The 17,772-nt window shown below is 47.5% G+C and overlaps 1 protein-coding gene, 1 non-coding gene and 1 pseudogene across 2 annotated transcripts; 2 read left to right on the forward strand and 1 right to left on the reverse strand.

Moving 5' to 3' along the window:
* Nucleotides 1-1,212: 1,212 nt before the first annotated feature.
* On the forward strand, nucleotides 1,213-2,362 carry LOC142441947 (lysine-specific demethylase 4D-like; annotated as a pseudogene).
* A 4,904-nt stretch (nucleotides 2,363-7,266) lies between these two features.
* On the reverse strand, nucleotides 7,267-13,561 carry LOC142441964 (thymus-specific serine protease-like). The gene is made up of 6 exons (XM_075543493.1): nucleotides 13,377-13,561; nucleotides 10,951-11,152; nucleotides 10,586-10,727; nucleotides 7,752-7,931; nucleotides 7,528-7,673; nucleotides 7,267-7,416 (listed from the first exon to the last, which is right to left on the reverse strand). Exons 1-6 carry the CDS (start codon nucleotides 13,559-13,561, stop codon nucleotides 7,267-7,269), a joined length of 1,005 nt encoding a protein of 334 aa, XP_075399608.1.
* Nucleotides 13,562-17,698: 4,137 nt separating this feature from the next.
* TRNAI-AAU (transfer RNA isoleucine (anticodon AAU)) lies at nucleotides 17,699-17,772 on the forward strand. The gene has a single exon. It is a non-coding gene; the product is annotated as a tRNA-Ile (tRNA).

The following is a 17,772-nucleotide window of genomic DNA, read 5'->3' on the forward strand; positions in this document are numbered from 1 at the left end:
TTGGCAAATGACTACACTTGGAGGTCAACGGAAGTAGGTCAGGGTTTATTCTCCCTAAGGATTGTCAGTCATCCAGAGCAAGCAGCTAAATTTGGCATACATTTGGGGGAGAAAACTTGGGAGAAATCTTTCTGTTTTCCACGGTTAACAATGAACCCTCCTCTTGCGGGAAAATTCAGTCTTTCTCAAATGACCAATTCTGATCCGGCAGGATTCAGATCAGCGTCCATGATCAGCTCCTTAATCCCTAGTCCAGCAGGGTCCAGGGCAAACATGGAGCTGCTTGGAAGCAGCAGCGAATACCCCGAGGTGGCTGCGCTCCAAGGATGCGCTAGAGTGCACGCTGTGGGGATGCTTCTCTGCTCCAGACATCATTACTGGGAGATGCGCTGCCTCTCCTCGGAGCTCTCCGGACTTGTTTGCTTCTGATCCCTGGACTGGAGTGGTACTAAGTCACTGCCTCTCTCCTGAACCCCAAAAGCACAACCCAACCCCCCCAAACTGATGACAAGTAGTTATGCCAAGTATGAAGGAGCATCCCACTTTCTTCTGCATCTTCGGAAGCAGGATGCACTTCTGCACCTGTAGCCTTGAGATAATCTTGAAAACTTCAACCGAGTACAGCCAAAGTGCTCCTTAGAGGCAAGGATGGTGAGACTCATCTTACAGACTGTGGACATGTTGTCAGAGAGACCACATCCTGTTTGGGCATTTGGAACGCTCCAGAGGCGGTGCGGTATATGGGAAATTCTCCTTGCAAAAGAAGTACAAACGCTTGGAGCACCGGGGAGAACCTCAGAGGAAACAAAGAAAAAGGTTCTGTTTCAAGACATCTTTGAGACCTTCTGCTCTCCAATGTGACTGAAGCTCAGCATCAGTGACAGAGTTGCACTTCCAACTGAGGAAACTTACAGCTGCAGGCTGAGCCGCCAATGTTACAGGCTGAGCCGCCAATGGGCTGGGGGGACCTGCTCCACTTGGAAAAATTCGATTCTCTGAGGGAAAATGCTGGCCAAAGGGAGCTTTTCCTGGTGAATCAACAAACCTGGAGACACTTGTTGAAAAGTATGAATCTGAGCTGTTGCCTCACAGATCAACACTTGACTTCAGATTTTAAAAGATAGAAAGGTTTTAAAAATTACTTCCCAGCATTCTTGGGTATCTAGACTATCCCTAAAAACGTGGGGCGCTCCGGCTTACTCTTTTGCAGCCATGAAGATTGAGTGTGGTGGTCCCCAGAAACTGAGTGGTGGGATCATGACATTGCAGCCAACCATGGAAGAATTCCAAGATTTCAACAAATACATTGCCCACATGGAATCCCAAGGTGCACACCGAGCAGGCGTGGCTAAGACCATTCCTCCCAAGGAATGGAGAGCCAGGACATCAGTGACATCCTGGTAACCGCACCCTTGCAGCAGCAGGTGGCCTGGGGGCAGTCTGGGGTCGTCACTCAATACCACAAAAAGAAGAAAGCCTTGACCGTGAGGGAGTATCGCCACTTGGCCAACAGTACCCCATTCCCAACACCTGGACTTGGACGATTTGGAGAGGTCGTATTGGAAGCATCGCCTCTTCGATGCCCTGATCTACAGGGCTGACATCAGAGGCTCCTTACTTGACGAGAACACTGAGCGCTGGAACCTGGGCACCGTTCAGGACGTGCTGGAGCAGGAGCGAGGCGTGGTCATCGAAGGCGTCCACGCGCCCTACCTGTACTTTGGGATGTGGAAGCCCACCTTCGCCGGCACACAGAAGACATGGCGCTGTACAGCATCAACTACCTGCACTTCGGTGAGCCCAAAACGTGATACGGAGAATGGCATCCCCTTTGGGCGGGTCACCCAGGAGCCCGGGGAGTTCATGGTGATTTTCCCCTATGGCTACCACGCGGGCTTCAACCACGGCTTCAACGGTGCCGAAGCCATCAACCGATTCGCCACCCCATGCTGGGTGCAGTTGCGGGGAGACCACTCTCTCGTTTTCCATGGACGTCTTCGTGCGCATCCTGAAACCCGAGCGCTACAAGCTGTGGAAGCAGGGACAGGACCGGACTGTCGTGGACCACAGGGAGCCCAAGGCGCTGCGAGCCCGGAAGGAGGTCCGCTCCCCTGGTCGAACCAAGCTGGGCCTGCGGCTCCTGCGGTCTTGCATGGTGCCGCCCTGCCCTCACGCTCTGGCTGTGGGCAGGAGTCCCAACCGTCGAGCCCTCGTGCACCCTGCACCCATGAGCTCTCACTCAGCCTGTGGGGCCCGCTGCGCAACCTGGGGCCGCTGTCACCACCCGCAGTCCCGCAGAATCCGACCTGACCCCCAGAACCCCACATCGACCTGCCCAGCATCTCCAGCCTCCAGCAGTTAGTCGTGGCCGGTGGTCTCAGGTCGGCAGGGCTGAGGATCAGCCCATCAAAGCCAAGGCCAAGAGGCATAGAGCCCCAACAGTTCTGAGCCCGGAAGTCTCAGCCCCTTCCAGGTAAAGGACCTTCCACAGAAGACGCTGCACCTCTGAATCTTGGACCCCAGAATCCTGCTAAAGTATCCAGGTGCTATAGTGACCCTGATCTTCAACCCTGGGGTCTCCCACTGCACCGGGAGTCTCCCATACATCCTGGGCCACTCCCTGACTGTGTTCTGATGACTCCTTCCACTGACATGTCTTTGAGAAAATTCATGGGTGATGCTGAGGTCCTGCCCAAAGTTGTTGGCAAAGACCACTCCTAAGCCTCTAAGGTCCTGCCCACATTGAAGTTGCCAAAATCTACTGACTGTGATTCTTGGGGACGAGTTCAATAGGTGTAACTGCACCTCGCAGGCCCCAATAATGGCTGCTACCCTCTGAGCCCAGGTCAATAGAAGATCCTGTCCCTTGCGGCTGTACCTCTGACCCTGCCATTCTCAGGACGATCAAGAGCTCCCGGATGAGCTTCAACTTGGGGCTGGTTCTCCCCCAAGGGAGACCCATTTACCTCACCTCCTAGTAATGGCAACTTCCTAGGCTTCCTGCTCCTTTTCATAATATGACAAGACAACCGGTGGCCACTGAAGTGGACCTCCCCAGTGGTAGGGCTACACTAGGATGTTGTAGTACTTCTCAGGGACCCTCAGATCACTGCTGGACGCTTCTCTGTGTGCTTTGTATATACCAAGACTTGGATGCCACCCTCAGGATAGCTCCCTGGTCTAGATGTGTGTGTCCACTCTACTTGGACTCGTGGCAATCCCAAGTATGAACAAGTAGGACTGATGCTTGGGCTTTCTTAGCTGTAATCTGTAAGGGAGTAGATTGATAGGTCTTTATTTTAGGAGTCAGCTGGTTGTCAAACTGCCAAACTTTAGCGACAACACCACCCCACCCCACCCCACCCCCAATAGTCAGGGCCAACATTGGATGATGCTGAGAATCTGATCGAAGCATTGACTTCATTCTAAAATGCATCTGGGCTTTGGAGACACTGACCCAGGCGCTTGCATTGCCACATACCCAATACAACTTCAGAAACTTCTTACATTCAGTCAACCAGCCAGGCCGCTGCACATGAGGAGACTAGAACCTCTGACCGATGGAGTCTGCCAGCCAGTTCAGGGCTCAGAGATGCTGTACCGGTGTTTCTTAGATTTGTAATTTTTAGTGTATATATGGTAGGAGAATAAAACACCTTAAATTATATTGTGAAAAGCAGAATTATAAAAGAGAGATATGTAAAGAAAGTGACTCATCACCTATGGAGATAACCTAAGAAGTAGGCTGCACCCAATGGCCACATTAACCATTCTGAATGGGGCGCAGCAGATTTCCAAGATACAGTGGGAGGGAGAAAATTGCAGGGGGAAAAGTTAGAAAAGGTCAGGTTTACAGGACTGCTAGAGCTATTTTGAACTGAACTTTGAATGGAAACTAATCCTGTAGGTCGTGTTTCAACAAAAAGACCAATTGACTCCCAAACAATTACCAGTTGACTCATATAAAATAAATAATATCACCAATGGGGGGGGGGGGAAAGAAAAGAAAACTTCAACCAAAATTATCCTCTCACGTCTTCTGAACACCAATGAACCGGTTAGTTGAACTAGTGAAAATGCCTGCCGGGGCATTGCGCTCTTTACAAAACTATTTACATGGGACCACATTAAAATAACTACTAGATCAGAACCTTAAGGTGCAGGGTGGTTTGTGTTAATGCAAAAGAAACAACCAAGGGAAGGAGGTGAGAATGATTACACATCCTGGAAAACATGATGTGTATACTCTCAACAAAATGAAAAAAAATTAATTAATGGAACAGAATTATCCTAGGAGTAGTGAGCAAGACTTGGGCGGCCATTCTTATAGAGTCAGTGGCATTTAAGTAGCATTGGTTTTGTTATACATTTATTATTGTGTGTTTAGGCTGTTTCCAAGAGTTTAACAGTTTTGAGTGGCATTTACTATTTGAAGTCTGCTTGGAGTTAAATTGACCCCTCCAGCTTTCTCAGTCATTGCATACCATTGATAAGCAGTGAGTTGCAAATTAGCTACCAAGGCAATAGATTATAGAATGTTTTTTTCTGTACTCCCCATGCCTGATGGTTTTTTGTAACCTGCCATGGAGCTTAATAATTATAGCCCACCTGCATGTAATTTATGACTAATATTGTTAGAAGAGGGGCCTGGTGACCTAGTGGTTACCAGCTGGGTTCCTAAGAGAGAGATCAGCAGTTGGAAACCAACACCCACTGCAGGCAAGAGTGACAGCCTTGGATGGAAACCCACAAAGGCAGTTCCACCATGTCCTACAGGGTCGCCATGAGTCAGAATTGAATCGATGGCAGTGAGTTATTGTAAGAAGAAGTCAGAATACATATCACTTGGAAATGTGGAATAATTTGAGACTCCCCAAACAGCTCCGTTGCTGTGGCTCCTTGTTGGCCACCCTTCTAACGAATTAACCAGGTCTTCCTCTTTCTCTGTTCTATTTGTGATGATTATTGATTAGGCTCATCACCTCAGGGCACTGACCCACTATTTAAGGTAACAATTCCACTTTCTTATTTGTCCTTCCTCTATCTCTTCTCCCAACATACACATTTCCCATGATAAACCTGGAAATGGAAAAGAATTCTTGGAACTAAATTGAGATGACTAGGTTTTAAATAGAAGCTTTGTGAGATGGTTGGAAATATTCTCAACTCGGATAGCGTCATTTGCAAATTTGGCTAGAAAATTCTAATTAAAGCATATTTGAAGACAAACAATGAATAAGGAAGACTAGAGAGGAGTTGACACATTTGAATTGTGGATATGACAAAGAATATTAAAAGTACCATGGACTTCCTAAAGAAACAACATATATATCTTATACATATACAGCCAGTATGTAGACAACAAGACAGCCAGAATGTTCTTAGAAGTGAGAATAAAAACAAACACACCAACATAAACCAAAAATGATGAGACTTCACATACTTTGGTCATGGTATCTGGAGAGGATATCATGAAGACCTCTGAAGAAGGATATCATACTTGGTGAAGCAGAAGGGCAGCAAAAAAGAAACGGAGAGAGAAAGAAAGACTTCAAAGAAAAAGAAAAGAAAGTCCTCAATGTGATGGATGGACAGAGTGGCTACAAGAATGGGCTGCAATGTACCAATTGTGAGGATGATGCAGTAGAGAGCTGTGCTTTGTTCTGTTGTTCTCTCCCACGCAGAGGCACCCACCTTGATGGCACCTAACAACAACACTGGTGTCACGTACTATTCCAGATAACTGGAGCAAACTTATGGACAAAAACTCTGTCTTACAATGACACTGAATATGGAACTGTTTCAGGAATGACATGATGGGAGAAATGATGCTGGAGAAAAATAAAAGTGGACATGGAGCAGGCTGGGGATTTGAGTTTGCGCTTTCCCTCCTCTCTTAAAATGCTTCAACTGTCACTCTGTAAAAAGGTGCCGGACAAGGACATGGCATAACACATTTCTAACGGAAACGGCTCAGGCGAGTTAGGTGTCAAGTCCTGATGTACTGAGATCAGGTGCCGACTATTCCCAACTCACTGTAGGCATGAGATGAGTGTCACTGGGAAGAAAGGCAGATGATGGGAAGAGCAGACGTGAGACCTCGTACTTGGATCTCATGGGGCATTACCCAGCAGCCCCTCTCTTCGCGATGCGCCTTTACTTTGCCTCCCCCTAGTTATCTTCCGAGAAGCCCTCCGTTTCCATGGCTTGCTGTTTTCTGCTGCTGAGGATGGTGAACAGGGCACAATGGAGGCACTGAAGCAGGCTGAGCAGCTCTGGTGAGACCGAGCCCACCTGCCCAGGGCCTGGGGATGCCTGAACCAGGAACGACTGCTCAGAACCTAGGCTTGGGAATCAGAGCTAGCAGGGGGTGACTACTTGGATTGCATGAAGAGATCGTGAGTGGGGAATTTAGCAAGAATATTAGAGCACACACACACACACACACACACACACATGGGCCAAGACTGAGTGGTGGGCAGAGAGAAAGGATTATGTATTTATATATATAACGCACATCAGAGACAGAGCCTCAAGGAGACAGAGAGACTGAGAAGACAGTGGGAGAGAGCATTAGGGAAAGTCTAGGGAGAGGGAAATAGCTTGACTCACTAGAAGCACAGAGAACAATAAGGAAGATAACAACAATAAGCTAGTGAGATAAGATGATAAGAAAAGAACAATGAGGAAGAACAATAAGAGAAGGGAGGTGATTGCTGAGGGCAGAGAGAGAGAAGAGGGTGGGGAGACTGACAGAAAGAGCAAGACTAAGAAGGAGGAAGAAAGGAAAGGAGAGAGGGAAACGCTGACTTAGAGACAGTCTGAGAAACAGAAATATAGACTCAGACATACACACAGAGAGATAGAGATAAAGGTATTCAGACAGATGGGAAGCAATTGAGACAGAGACAGACAAGACAACACAAGAGACTAGGGAGATGGAGGTGAAGTAACAGTGGAGCTGAGATTAGGTCCAGGTTAGAGGTTCAGACAGACACACACTGTAAGGAGCCCACCCAGCCCAGGAGCTGAGCACCAGGATTTGAGCTGAAATCTGATTCACAGAGGAGGAACACCAGCAGCAGAAGCCACATCTATTTGCTTGTTGACATTCAAAATACCCCAATCATCAGGAGGATGATCATCAACTTGTATTGACTTGACTCTTCCAGAAGGCGCTTTCTAGTTAGGAGTGAAGCCCTTTGCAAAGGGTGACAGTTGTATGTGAAATCGGTGTGCATTCCCAGCTCTTGAGAATTTCCTTCTTCACAACAAGCCACTTCCTTCTGTTGAATGAGATGTGTCCATGATCCACGTGGCCACATAGGAAGGGGCAAGGGCCTGCCGCTCAGACACCCCCTTAACCTGGCTCTCCTTCGCCTGCAGGAGCCAGGTCTGCAGCTGCTGGAAGATTTTCTGTGAGCAGATGGGGAGAATTTTGAAAGTCAACCAGCACTAGCAAAGAACCCAGGCACATAAATTAATATACAAAAAAGTGCAAATCATCCAGAGCCTATCTCCTCTCACCTGGCGGGCTAGGCGGAGGCTGGGGGCATCTGAGGCTCTCTCGGGTGCCATGTCCAAGCAGTGGGAGGCATTCGGAATGAGAAGGGCTGACTCCAAGGGCCCCAAAGACTGTGTGACACTTAGCACATGCCAGGGGTCTGAGTCCCCTGCAAAGGCAAAGACAGAGTGTTGAGCTGGGGGGAAGGGGGGAGCTTTAGAAACCAGGTCCTGAGTGGCATGCTCACCATTAACGAAAAGCACGTGGGTAGCCCTTGGGCTCTGGCCACCATAGTAGCAATTTGTCTGCTCCACAGCCTGGGACACTGAGGAAATGGAGAGGCCAAACACCTGCTCACATAGACTGAGCTGGGAGGGCAGCGTTGGGAGCTGGGAGAAAGGACATGCAGGGCCTGCACAGGTGATATCTGTGCAGGGAGACACCTGTAAGTGCATGGGACATGCTAGCTCTCCCTCCTCCTCTCATTTAATCATAATTTACAGTGTTCTCCCAAATTATACCCCCAAAAAACAAACAAACCAAAAACCCTGCCCCTCATTTCAATGACCTCACAGTCCATTAAGAGAGACAGACAGACATCACCACCACCACTTCCCAGCCCCCCAGTCAGACAGCCCATGGTGACCAGCGCTGTGATGGGGTAAGGTCAGGGTCAGGAAACGCAAAGGAAGCATAAGGGATTCAGGAAGGCATCTTGCAATGAGGAGCCAAGCAACGAGAGAGGAGGAGAAGCGTAACATGTAGAAGTAAGAGCATGTGCGGACGTCGGAAAGGGAGAGGGAGACTGGATTACAGGAGGCACAAATCAGGTCACATCTCCCCTGCTTACAGTCCACAGCTTACATGTGCTCTCAGGATAAAGTGAACCTCCATGCCTCCCATTCATTCTTTCCTTCACCTTTTATTGAGCACCTACTATGTGTTCATCTGGATGTCCTAGATGTTGGGCAATATTGTGCACACAGTGCCAAGCAAGGCAACTCTAGGCTTTGCTGTCATAGGAAGTCAGTCCACAGGGAGAAAGGCGACAAAGAAGGTATGTTGACAAACTGTGGAAAGTACTGAGAAGAAGAATGGAGTGTGTTTGTGTGTGTGTGTGTGTGTGTGTGTGGGTGTGTTTGTGTGCGCACCTGAAGGATCAAGGAACCCTTCCTAGGAAGGGGCATCTTGTATTGAGAGTTGAAAATGAGTAAAGTATGTCAAGATGAGTAACCAAACAAGGAGAGAAAAGTCCCCAAAACACTAGGAAAAATTACTTATTAGCATGTTAAAATGTGTAAAGCCTTATATAAAAACAAGATCAAGCATGTAAGAACTATTTAATCTAATCCACACTCTTATAAACGCTATGTACATACATTTCTTTAATCCCCATACAACTGAGTGAAAGAAGCACTGTAATTTATCCCATTTTACAGACATGGAAACTGAGGTAGAGGAATAAGCAGTCATTTGTAAGTTTTTCCAAGGCCACACAGTGAGGGAATGGTAGAGCCTTGGCTTTGAAATCCCCCAGAGCCATTAACCTCACTGAATCTAGGAGATTTTGAACTTTAGAGTGGCCAGATATAGCCAAAAAAAAAAAAACCCAGGATGTTCAATTAAAATTAAATTTCAGATAAACAATAATTAGACATTGTAAATGAAAGTATGCCATATTTGAAATATGTTTGTATTAAAAACCTACTTGTCGTTTTAGGCAAGAAGGGACAGGTAGTACTCTGGAAGACGCCTCGAAGTCCTGAGGAAGGTGGGTTGGAGGGGGTGAAGTGAAAACAGACAGCAGACAGAGGCAGGGACTGAGACAGCCAAGGATGAGCGTCTGAGCTATTCCCCCTGAGCAGGGGTCCTCAAACTATTGCCCACGGGCCACATGCAACCCGTGGACATTTATCAGGCCCGCGGGGTGTTTTTGCCCCATTAGGTTTTTTTACTTCAAAATAAGATATGTGCAGTGTGCATAGGAATTTGTCCATAGTTTTGTTTTGTTTTTAAACTATAGTCTGGCCCTCCAGTGAGTCTGAGGGACAGTGAACTGGCCTCCTGTTTAAAAAGTTTGAGGATGCCTGCATGGGACTAGGGAGGGGAAGGCAAGGTGTGGCGAATTACTTGGCAAGGGGCATTTAGCAAATGACAAGTGATAGGGGTACAAGGAGAAGGCATCTGAAATAACACTGTGATGTTTATTCAGGTGACTGGCACCAGGGTGGGGCCATCCCTGCAATGGAGGGGAGATGTAGAGGAAGCAGATTAAAGAGGAGATTATACATGTTGAGATCTGAATGTGTGAGAAGGCAGGGGAAGGTCAAGCAGCTACACACACACACACACACACACACACACACAAACACACACACACACACAGTGGCTGTCTGCCCTCCAGGGGGCCATAGCAGCAGGCTTTTTGTCCATGAGGCCCGGCCATTACTTGGAACTTATTAAGACCTGTCCGGAGCCCTGAGGTCCGGCCATTACTTGGAATTTATTAGGCTGAGCTCTGGGTAATCTTCTACCCCAGCCTATGTGACAGAGCACTGCAGCTGTAAAGCTTGAGCAAACAAGGGGTGATGCTCCTTAGATAAGCACTTGAGTCCTGCTTCCCCTTGATTGGGTAAAAGATTGTCCTCGCCCATGCCTGATTTACATAAACATGCCACTCCTCAGAGTAACTGGTTGAAGACTATAAGCCCTTACTGACTCAAGGGCAGGGCGCGCTCCCCTGAACTCCCTAATTGGCCTGTTGCCAAAGTAGCCTATTTGCATGTGCGATGGATGCTTCCCCCCCCCCCGCCCCTCCCACCTTGCTGGCTGATAAAAGCTGTAACTCTTTGTTCATTAAAAGAAACTTGATCAGGATACTGTCTTGGCTCCATTCTCCGTGCCTCTTGTACCCCCCTAATTCCCATGCTCTCCTCCAGGATCTACGTTGATTGTCCCACGGGACGGTACAGCTTTTCAAGGCGCAGGAGTCTGGCTCCGATTCCCATGGAAATGATCCTGGCCCACGTCTGGGCAGCATCAACACAGACATTTTGGAATGGAACTGGGCCAATCACTCACAGAAGCCAAACTCAGTACATGTCGGGTACAACCACTGCCGGTCACCCATGCTGGACACTTGAGGATCTGTGTCCCTCAGCTGTGCCACTGTCTCTGCTCGGGAGGTGCTTAAACACTTCTGTTCCAGGCTGTGCAGGACAATCTGAGGGCAATATACAGACAAACATGTATACATACATATCATGTTCCCCCAACCCACTCCCAGGCCAGGCCAGGGTCTGGAGGCTTAGATTCCCACCGGCCAAGAATCCTAAGTCAGAGGGTGGGTTCCTGGGTTCTCCTGGGTTCCTGGGTCCTTGTGGGTGACAGGACTACCTGACTGGGACTTGTGGGTCAGAGGACTTGTTGATCAGAGTACTATATGCCTGGGACACTGACATTGAGACAGCAACCCCCAAGTGTGGATTCCCTTCCCCAGGCCCGCCCACAGGAGTTCTGGGGACCTTCAGCCGGGCCCAGGTGGCCAGGGAGCCAGCATAGGAGCCAATGAAGCAGATCCACGGGCCGGAGGAGGAGACGTTGAAGAGGCGGGAGAGGGTGAGGTGGGCAGAGGCCATGTCTGCCAGCCTGGAATCAGAGGGCAGGGGCAGCTGGCTTCATGCCTGGGAATCCCTGCAGTATCCCATTGCGCACTTGGGGAAACCGGGAACCACAAACACGAGATTAACCAGAAGCCTGGACTTCAAATTGAATTAATGAGAATGGGAAATTTTCACAGATTTTTTTAAGGCGACCTGCCCTACCCCCACCCTCTGCCGCTAGCATGTCTGAGGATCACACCCCCACCCCACCCCCACACATATTTTTACACTTGTGCCAGGACAGGAAGCCGCTGGCTGCCCTCTGGGAATCCTCTGTCTTCCTTCCCTTCCAGGCTACGTGGGAAAGAATGTCTTCAAACCAAACTCGCTGCTGTGAAGGAGATTTCAACTCATACCCACCGTCTGGACACGGAAAACCACCCCTGTGGGTTTCTGAGACTGGAAATCTCTCTTTTCCCCTTTCTTTCTTTCTTTGACATAGGTAGCAGTTATTTAATGGTCAATAGTAGGCATTTGCGATAGTTTATTGTGCCAGCCTGGCCGATAAACACAAGTAGGATTAACTGAAGGGCAGAGGGATAAATGGCTCGGTGAGCCTCGCCTTGGTTGTTCTGTGCCTCAGTTTAAAGGGGTACACTACCTGTGGGATGCCTAGCCTGTGGACTGTGTTGCTGTAAGTTGAGGTCCCTTTAAGCCCACACGATTGGAATGTTCATCTCTGGAGCTGGGGACTGAGAGTTGATGACAGTTGGGGACCTGCCTTGCTGTTTGCTGCCTGGACATATATAGCCCAGCTCCCTCTACCGAGGGGACTGGCAACTGGCGGCTATCAAGTCTTAAAGGACTGCTAGTGTCTCACTGCTTTATAATTTAACTGTTAATTTCCTAAATTATCTATCTGTATATAATTTAATGGTTCATTTCTTGTATTATATATCTATCTTTATAAATATATTTATATATAATTACTAGCAATCTGGTTTGTCTCTCTAGAGAACCCTGTCCAACACAGCATTGCATTGAGATATTTGTTTGCAATTGTTTATCCTAATCGTATTCCAGAAAACACTTCAGATTTGCTTGCTAACCATTACGATTAGACTGAGATTATGGAATACATAATTCTTGAGGTGAAGAGCTTGGTGTGCTAGTCAACTCTAGTTTGTATTTTTAAGAACTCTATTCTAGTTTGTATTTTTAAAAATTCTTGTTGATATTTAATCACACAATTGAGGCTGGAGATCTTTATGGGGGTAGAAAGTACTGGAGGAAAGAGAGAGGCAAGTAGAACTAGAGATAGAGGTTAGGAGATGTCTAACATCCTCTTTCTCATCCTAAGGGCTTTCTGTTCTACGGAGTTCTTCTGACAGGGTTGCAATCAGGGTCAGCCTGCTGCAGAATGAGCCCAGGTTAACTGTGGAGAAGACTGAGCCACAGAAGACAAGAGCTACCGACAGAGAGATGGAGAGAAGAACGAACCAGAAACAGGCAAGAGAGACTGAGGCAGATAGCTACAGCAAGGGAGAGAGATGCCATGAAGACCAGAGACCAGTGGGGAGAGGAATGGTGGGGTGCTGTGACTATGAGCAGAGTGATTTGAAGTGGGTGAGGAAAGAAGCCACATGACTGTCTAGGGGGAGCAAGAGTTCAAAGGCTCAAGGCAGGAAGGTGCCTCTAAGTCTGGGGGATGTCACGGACCTGGTTGTAGCTGGAGCCCCTTGAGCACAAGAGAGTGGAAGTCAGGGAGTTAGTTGGGGGTGAGGGGCCAGTGAAGCAGATCAGTGTCAAGACCCCGAGCTTCATTCTTCATGAACTCCTAGACACCAGAGGGATTTGATCTCAGAGAGTCACAATCTAGTTTCCGATCTAACAGGATCAAGCTAGATTCAGTGTGGAGAACAGACTGAAGTAGGAAAGAGCAGAAAGCAGGAAATCAGGGAGTAACTGTAATGAGGTAAGAGATGTTGTTGGTTTGGACCAGCCAGTCACAGGCTACTGAAGTGACAATAGTCTACTTCAGACAGTGAGACTGAAACAGACTCAATCCAGTTTAAGAGCAAGACATACACCGGGGAGAGATCGAGCAGGAAAAAATAAGACACCATGAAAGACAGAGAGAAGAAATCAGAGGGAAACTGAGACTCAGAGATTGACTTTGGACAGTGGGGGAGAAGGGTCAAGATCAGAGGTGTTTAGATATAAACATCTCCACTTCAGTGAGCCCAGAGACTTTCTGTACCCCAACTCACGCTTGGCGGCTGGACAAGAAGCGGAGCTGGCCCATATCCAGGCCCCCAGCAGGTACACTCAGGCCATAGAATCTGTGTTCCAGACCTACCACGAGGGCCCCCAAGGCTGGGGCCAGGGCTGCAGGGTGGCCTGTGAAGAGTGCAGGAGGGGGGACATCTGAGCCCGGTGTACTGGCATCCAACATGCGGCTCTTCCACCAGCTTCCTCAGCCGTGCCTTACCCCCTTACCTCTCATCACCAAACCAGGCCCGAGGGTGCCCTCACCCCCCAGATGCAGGAATACGGGTCCTTCAGGGCCAGTCCAGAATTGCTCATTCACCCAGTACCGCTAACAGGTGGACAAGGAAGAAAGAAATGTCACTGTGGGCGTCCTGACTCCACTCACCCCAATGGGGCTTTCTTCACGCCCTCAGTAATATGTGCGATATGCTATCTCTGTGTTCATATCCTACCTTTTTACCTCTTTGAGAAGGTGAGATCTATTTACAGAGATTTCTGTCTTCTTTTCTACTCTGCATTCCCCAGGGCTGGGAGAGTGGCTGACACTTTTTATTGGTTGAAATGATTATAGAATAAATAACCAACGTGAATAGATTTTGGAATCAAACCTGGAGGGGATGGCCTTTTGAGGTTGCATGTAGGTGACTTTGGTTGTATGTAGTGCCCGTGCTAGGGAACTGGACGAAGCAGCTCGAGTCAATGCCGTGGCTACTGCTTGCTTAGAGATCACTCTCTGAGTTGGGGAGACAGATAATAAACAACCAAGCAGTAAGTATCAATAGAGCAATAAATATAGTAAGGAAAACTTCCTGGTAATGCGTACCAGCAAGAAAATTATCAGGTAATGCAGTGGAGGATTGATCATGGGCGGGTGTGACAGAGAGCAGTCAGGGAAGACCAGGTGTTGAGTAGAAATTTCAGCTGAAATCTGAAGAATGTGTCAAAGTTGGCCATGGGCAGATGTGGGGCACGTCTGGAAGTACATACTACATGGAGGGGACATCAAGTCATGGTTCAGAGGTCAGAAAGAGTTCACGAGGCCCAGGTAGAGGAAGGACATGAACATCTGGGCAGAATAAGTTCTGAGTGGGTGGGGAGGAAGGGGAGGGGAAGGAATGAGTCTGGAGAGTCCAAGGTTCAAAGAAGGAAATTCCCCGGGAAAGAAAGTGGAAACTGAAGGAGAGTGGAGAACTGGGGGGTTCAGAGAGGAAGACACTGCAGCGCATGGAGGAGGACAAAGTCAGCGCATGGAGGACGAGCATTCAAAGGCTCCACCAAGGAAATCTCTCCCGTGAACGCTTTGGAATTATTGGCCTGATATCGTTATTGATAATTGTAGCTGCTCTCTGATTCTTGATCATCTTGATCACTTCCCCTTTTGGGAAACAACTGATGTCAACTGAGGAATATTCTCCAGAAGTTGAGGTTACTCCCCTTCCTATGGCTTTGAAAGATCCATGTCCTGACTACGTGCAATGTGTATTGTATGATAACACTAGAAACTGGAAGCCAGAAACCCCCCTTAAGGAATTTATGTTAGATCTTGAGCAGGCTGAGCTATTGCAACCGAAACCCACGGAAATCTCAGAGGCTCCTTTGGAAGCTTTTGTGCAAGACTCTAAAAAAGTTTATCATCCTCTTCCCGCGGTTTTCCCCCTCCTTATATTGGTTACCCCAGAGGGGGTAGAATATGCCATCCCCCTCCAAGAAATAATCCAAATGAAATAGAGTTCCTGACCCTGATATACCTTATACGAGGGGTTATAATGAAAATGGCATAAGAATAGTTAACAAAGAAGGTGTACAAGTTCCTTTTAGTAGTTTAAGTTTTATGGAAAGGTTAGCAAGAGGATGGGCCCCCGTGGTGTTTGAAGTCCACTGAAGCAAAGCTACCTATTGTGAGGCAACTCATACCTTGGTACAGAAAGACTTTTTGGAGTTTAATTTATGGGAACTTCGTGGAAAAGAACAAGAAATGAAAACCCTAGAGGAACAGCCTAAGAAAGAACAGAAAGAACAGCCAAAGCCTGTCAAGTAATTTTTGTGATTGATAATGAAATGTTTTCATGCTTAATTGATTTCATAGTTAGAACAATGCGCCCTAGTTGGATGAAGTGCGCTCAGTTATTGTTAGAAAGTTTATGTTTATCACCCTTGTAGTTGAGAAAGTTTTAGTTTTAAGATGTACTAATTTTTAACCAAGAATCATGATGTGATTTATGTGACCTGTTACGGTCTTGTGGTCTTAGAATTTCCCGATGTATGTATGACCTCAGGCCGTAAGTTTAAGCCAAGAAAAAGAATATATAAGTTGAAGCTTTGCATGAATAAAATTGGAACAGTCACCCGCCACCTTTGAGTCGTGTGGTTTCTGTTTCCCACCCGCCGACGCCGTGACCCACCTTGAGGGACCCCCGGAACTTGCTGCAGCTGACTGGGACAACTAGCTGCTCCTGGGAAGAAAGATGAGGCTTTTTTACGCCCACAAGGGCATTACAATCTGTGAGTCAATATCCACTTGATGGCAGTGAGTTTGGGGTTTTTCGGTCACACTAATAAGGCCTGCTTAAAAGCCCAATAAACCTTATCCCAAATGAGATTTCACCACAGCTACAGGGCTTGGGATTTACAGCACATAACTTTGGGGACACAATTCATTTCATAAGAATACATTAAAATTGTAAGAAACTGAAACTTCTAAAGTGGCTGCTTCCATTTACCTTCCATCAGCAGTGCGTGAGAGCACCAGATTCTTCTCCACAACCCAGCTGTCCATTTACAGTCTAGCCCAGCGGTTCTCAACCTGCGGGTCGCGACCCCTTTGGGGGTGTCCAACAGCCCTTTCACAGGGATCACCTAAGACCATCGGAAAATAATCTTTCAGATGGTCTTAGGAACTGATAAATTCCCTCCTCTATCCTGGCAGGTCTGCCCACATGCAGATACGCCCACATACGAGTACCCGGTGTCAAGACTTACGCCTGCTACACATGCTTCAAGACAAAATTTCATTTATTTTTAATTAGAAATAAACATTTTACAATATATTATGACACATTGCTTTTGTGATGAATCACTACGCTTTAATTATGTTCAATTTGTAACAATGAAAATACATCCTGTGGGGGTGGGGGGATTAAAAAATACATCCTGCATATCAGATAGCAACGGAAATGATTGTATGGTTGGGGGGTCACCACCACATGAAGAACTGTATTAAAGGGTCACAGGCATTAGGAAAGTTGAGAACCACTGGTCTTGTAGGTGTGAAGCGCATCATATTGTGGTTTAATTTGCACATCACTGATGAATACTGATGAAGCTTTCTTTTCCTGTGCTTGTGAATCATTTGTATGTCTTCTGTGGAGAATATCTATTCAAATAATTTTTCCAAATATAATTTAAAGATATTTTAAAATTATTAATTTGTAAGCGTCTGTATGAGGGCAGCAAAGCCTCGAGCCCATGTTTATTTTTCTAAGAACCGATCATCCACAAGCATGACCTTCTATGTGAGCTCTGCCATCCGTGAAATTAATCACTGGTCAACCCTCGATGCCGGGGTAAATGCGGGACAAGAAGAGGAAAGGCAGGAGACGACACCGTCCGGGAAAATTCCGGGAAAGGAAAAAGGAACACAAGCAGTTATAGTAACATGGTCAACACTGCATGCCGTTTTTGTTGTGTTTTGCTTTTTGACACTACCACTTCATGGAAATTATCTGTCATGGTCAACAGGGGTCTCCGCCACCGGGCGTTCGCACCCAGCATAGCGAAGGGCGTCTCCCAAGGACCTTCGGGTCTGGAGAGGGAGCCCCACTCCCTGAGCCGGGCCAGCTGGACTAGATGCTAGACGGGGCTTCGTCCTGGAGGAGAAGGAAGACGTCTCTCAGGGAATGTTGCTCCCGGGACGAAACCGACGAGCTCCAGAACGCCTTCAACCCAGAAAGACCTAACGGAGAAGCCAAGCTCCTTTCTGCCGGACCTAGTGGTTTCCTTTCTTTTGGGGCGAGTGCGGAACAGGGAAAGCGAAAGTATGAACTTAAGCTGGAAAAAAAGAGTGTTAGTTACACAAACCCACTGCCACCGATTGTTCCCGAGATTTTCAATCTGTGCCGCCAGAGCCCTTGGAGCGGACTCCTGGGTGCCAACCAACGACGTGCAGTGAGCAGCTGCAAGCCTAACCCATTGCTCCACGAGGACTTTTTCTATTGAATTATAATTACAATTATTAAAAAGAACTACGGTATCTTTTTAGTACAAGGGGAATAGTCACTGAACTTATTACTTCTGTAATACATAAAACACATGTTGTACAGGTGGCCGGTTAGCTCAGTTGGTTAGAGCGTGGTGCTAATAACGCCAAGGTCGCGGGTTCGATCCCCGTACGGGCCA

The sequence above is a fragment of the Tenrec ecaudatus genome, chromosome 1, assembly GCF_050624435.1.
Source record: "Tenrec ecaudatus isolate mTenEca1 chromosome 1, mTenEca1.hap1, whole genome shotgun sequence".
In the NCBI taxonomy this organism is placed as follows: Eukaryota; Metazoa; Chordata; class Mammalia; order Afrosoricida; family Tenrecidae; genus Tenrec; species Tenrec ecaudatus.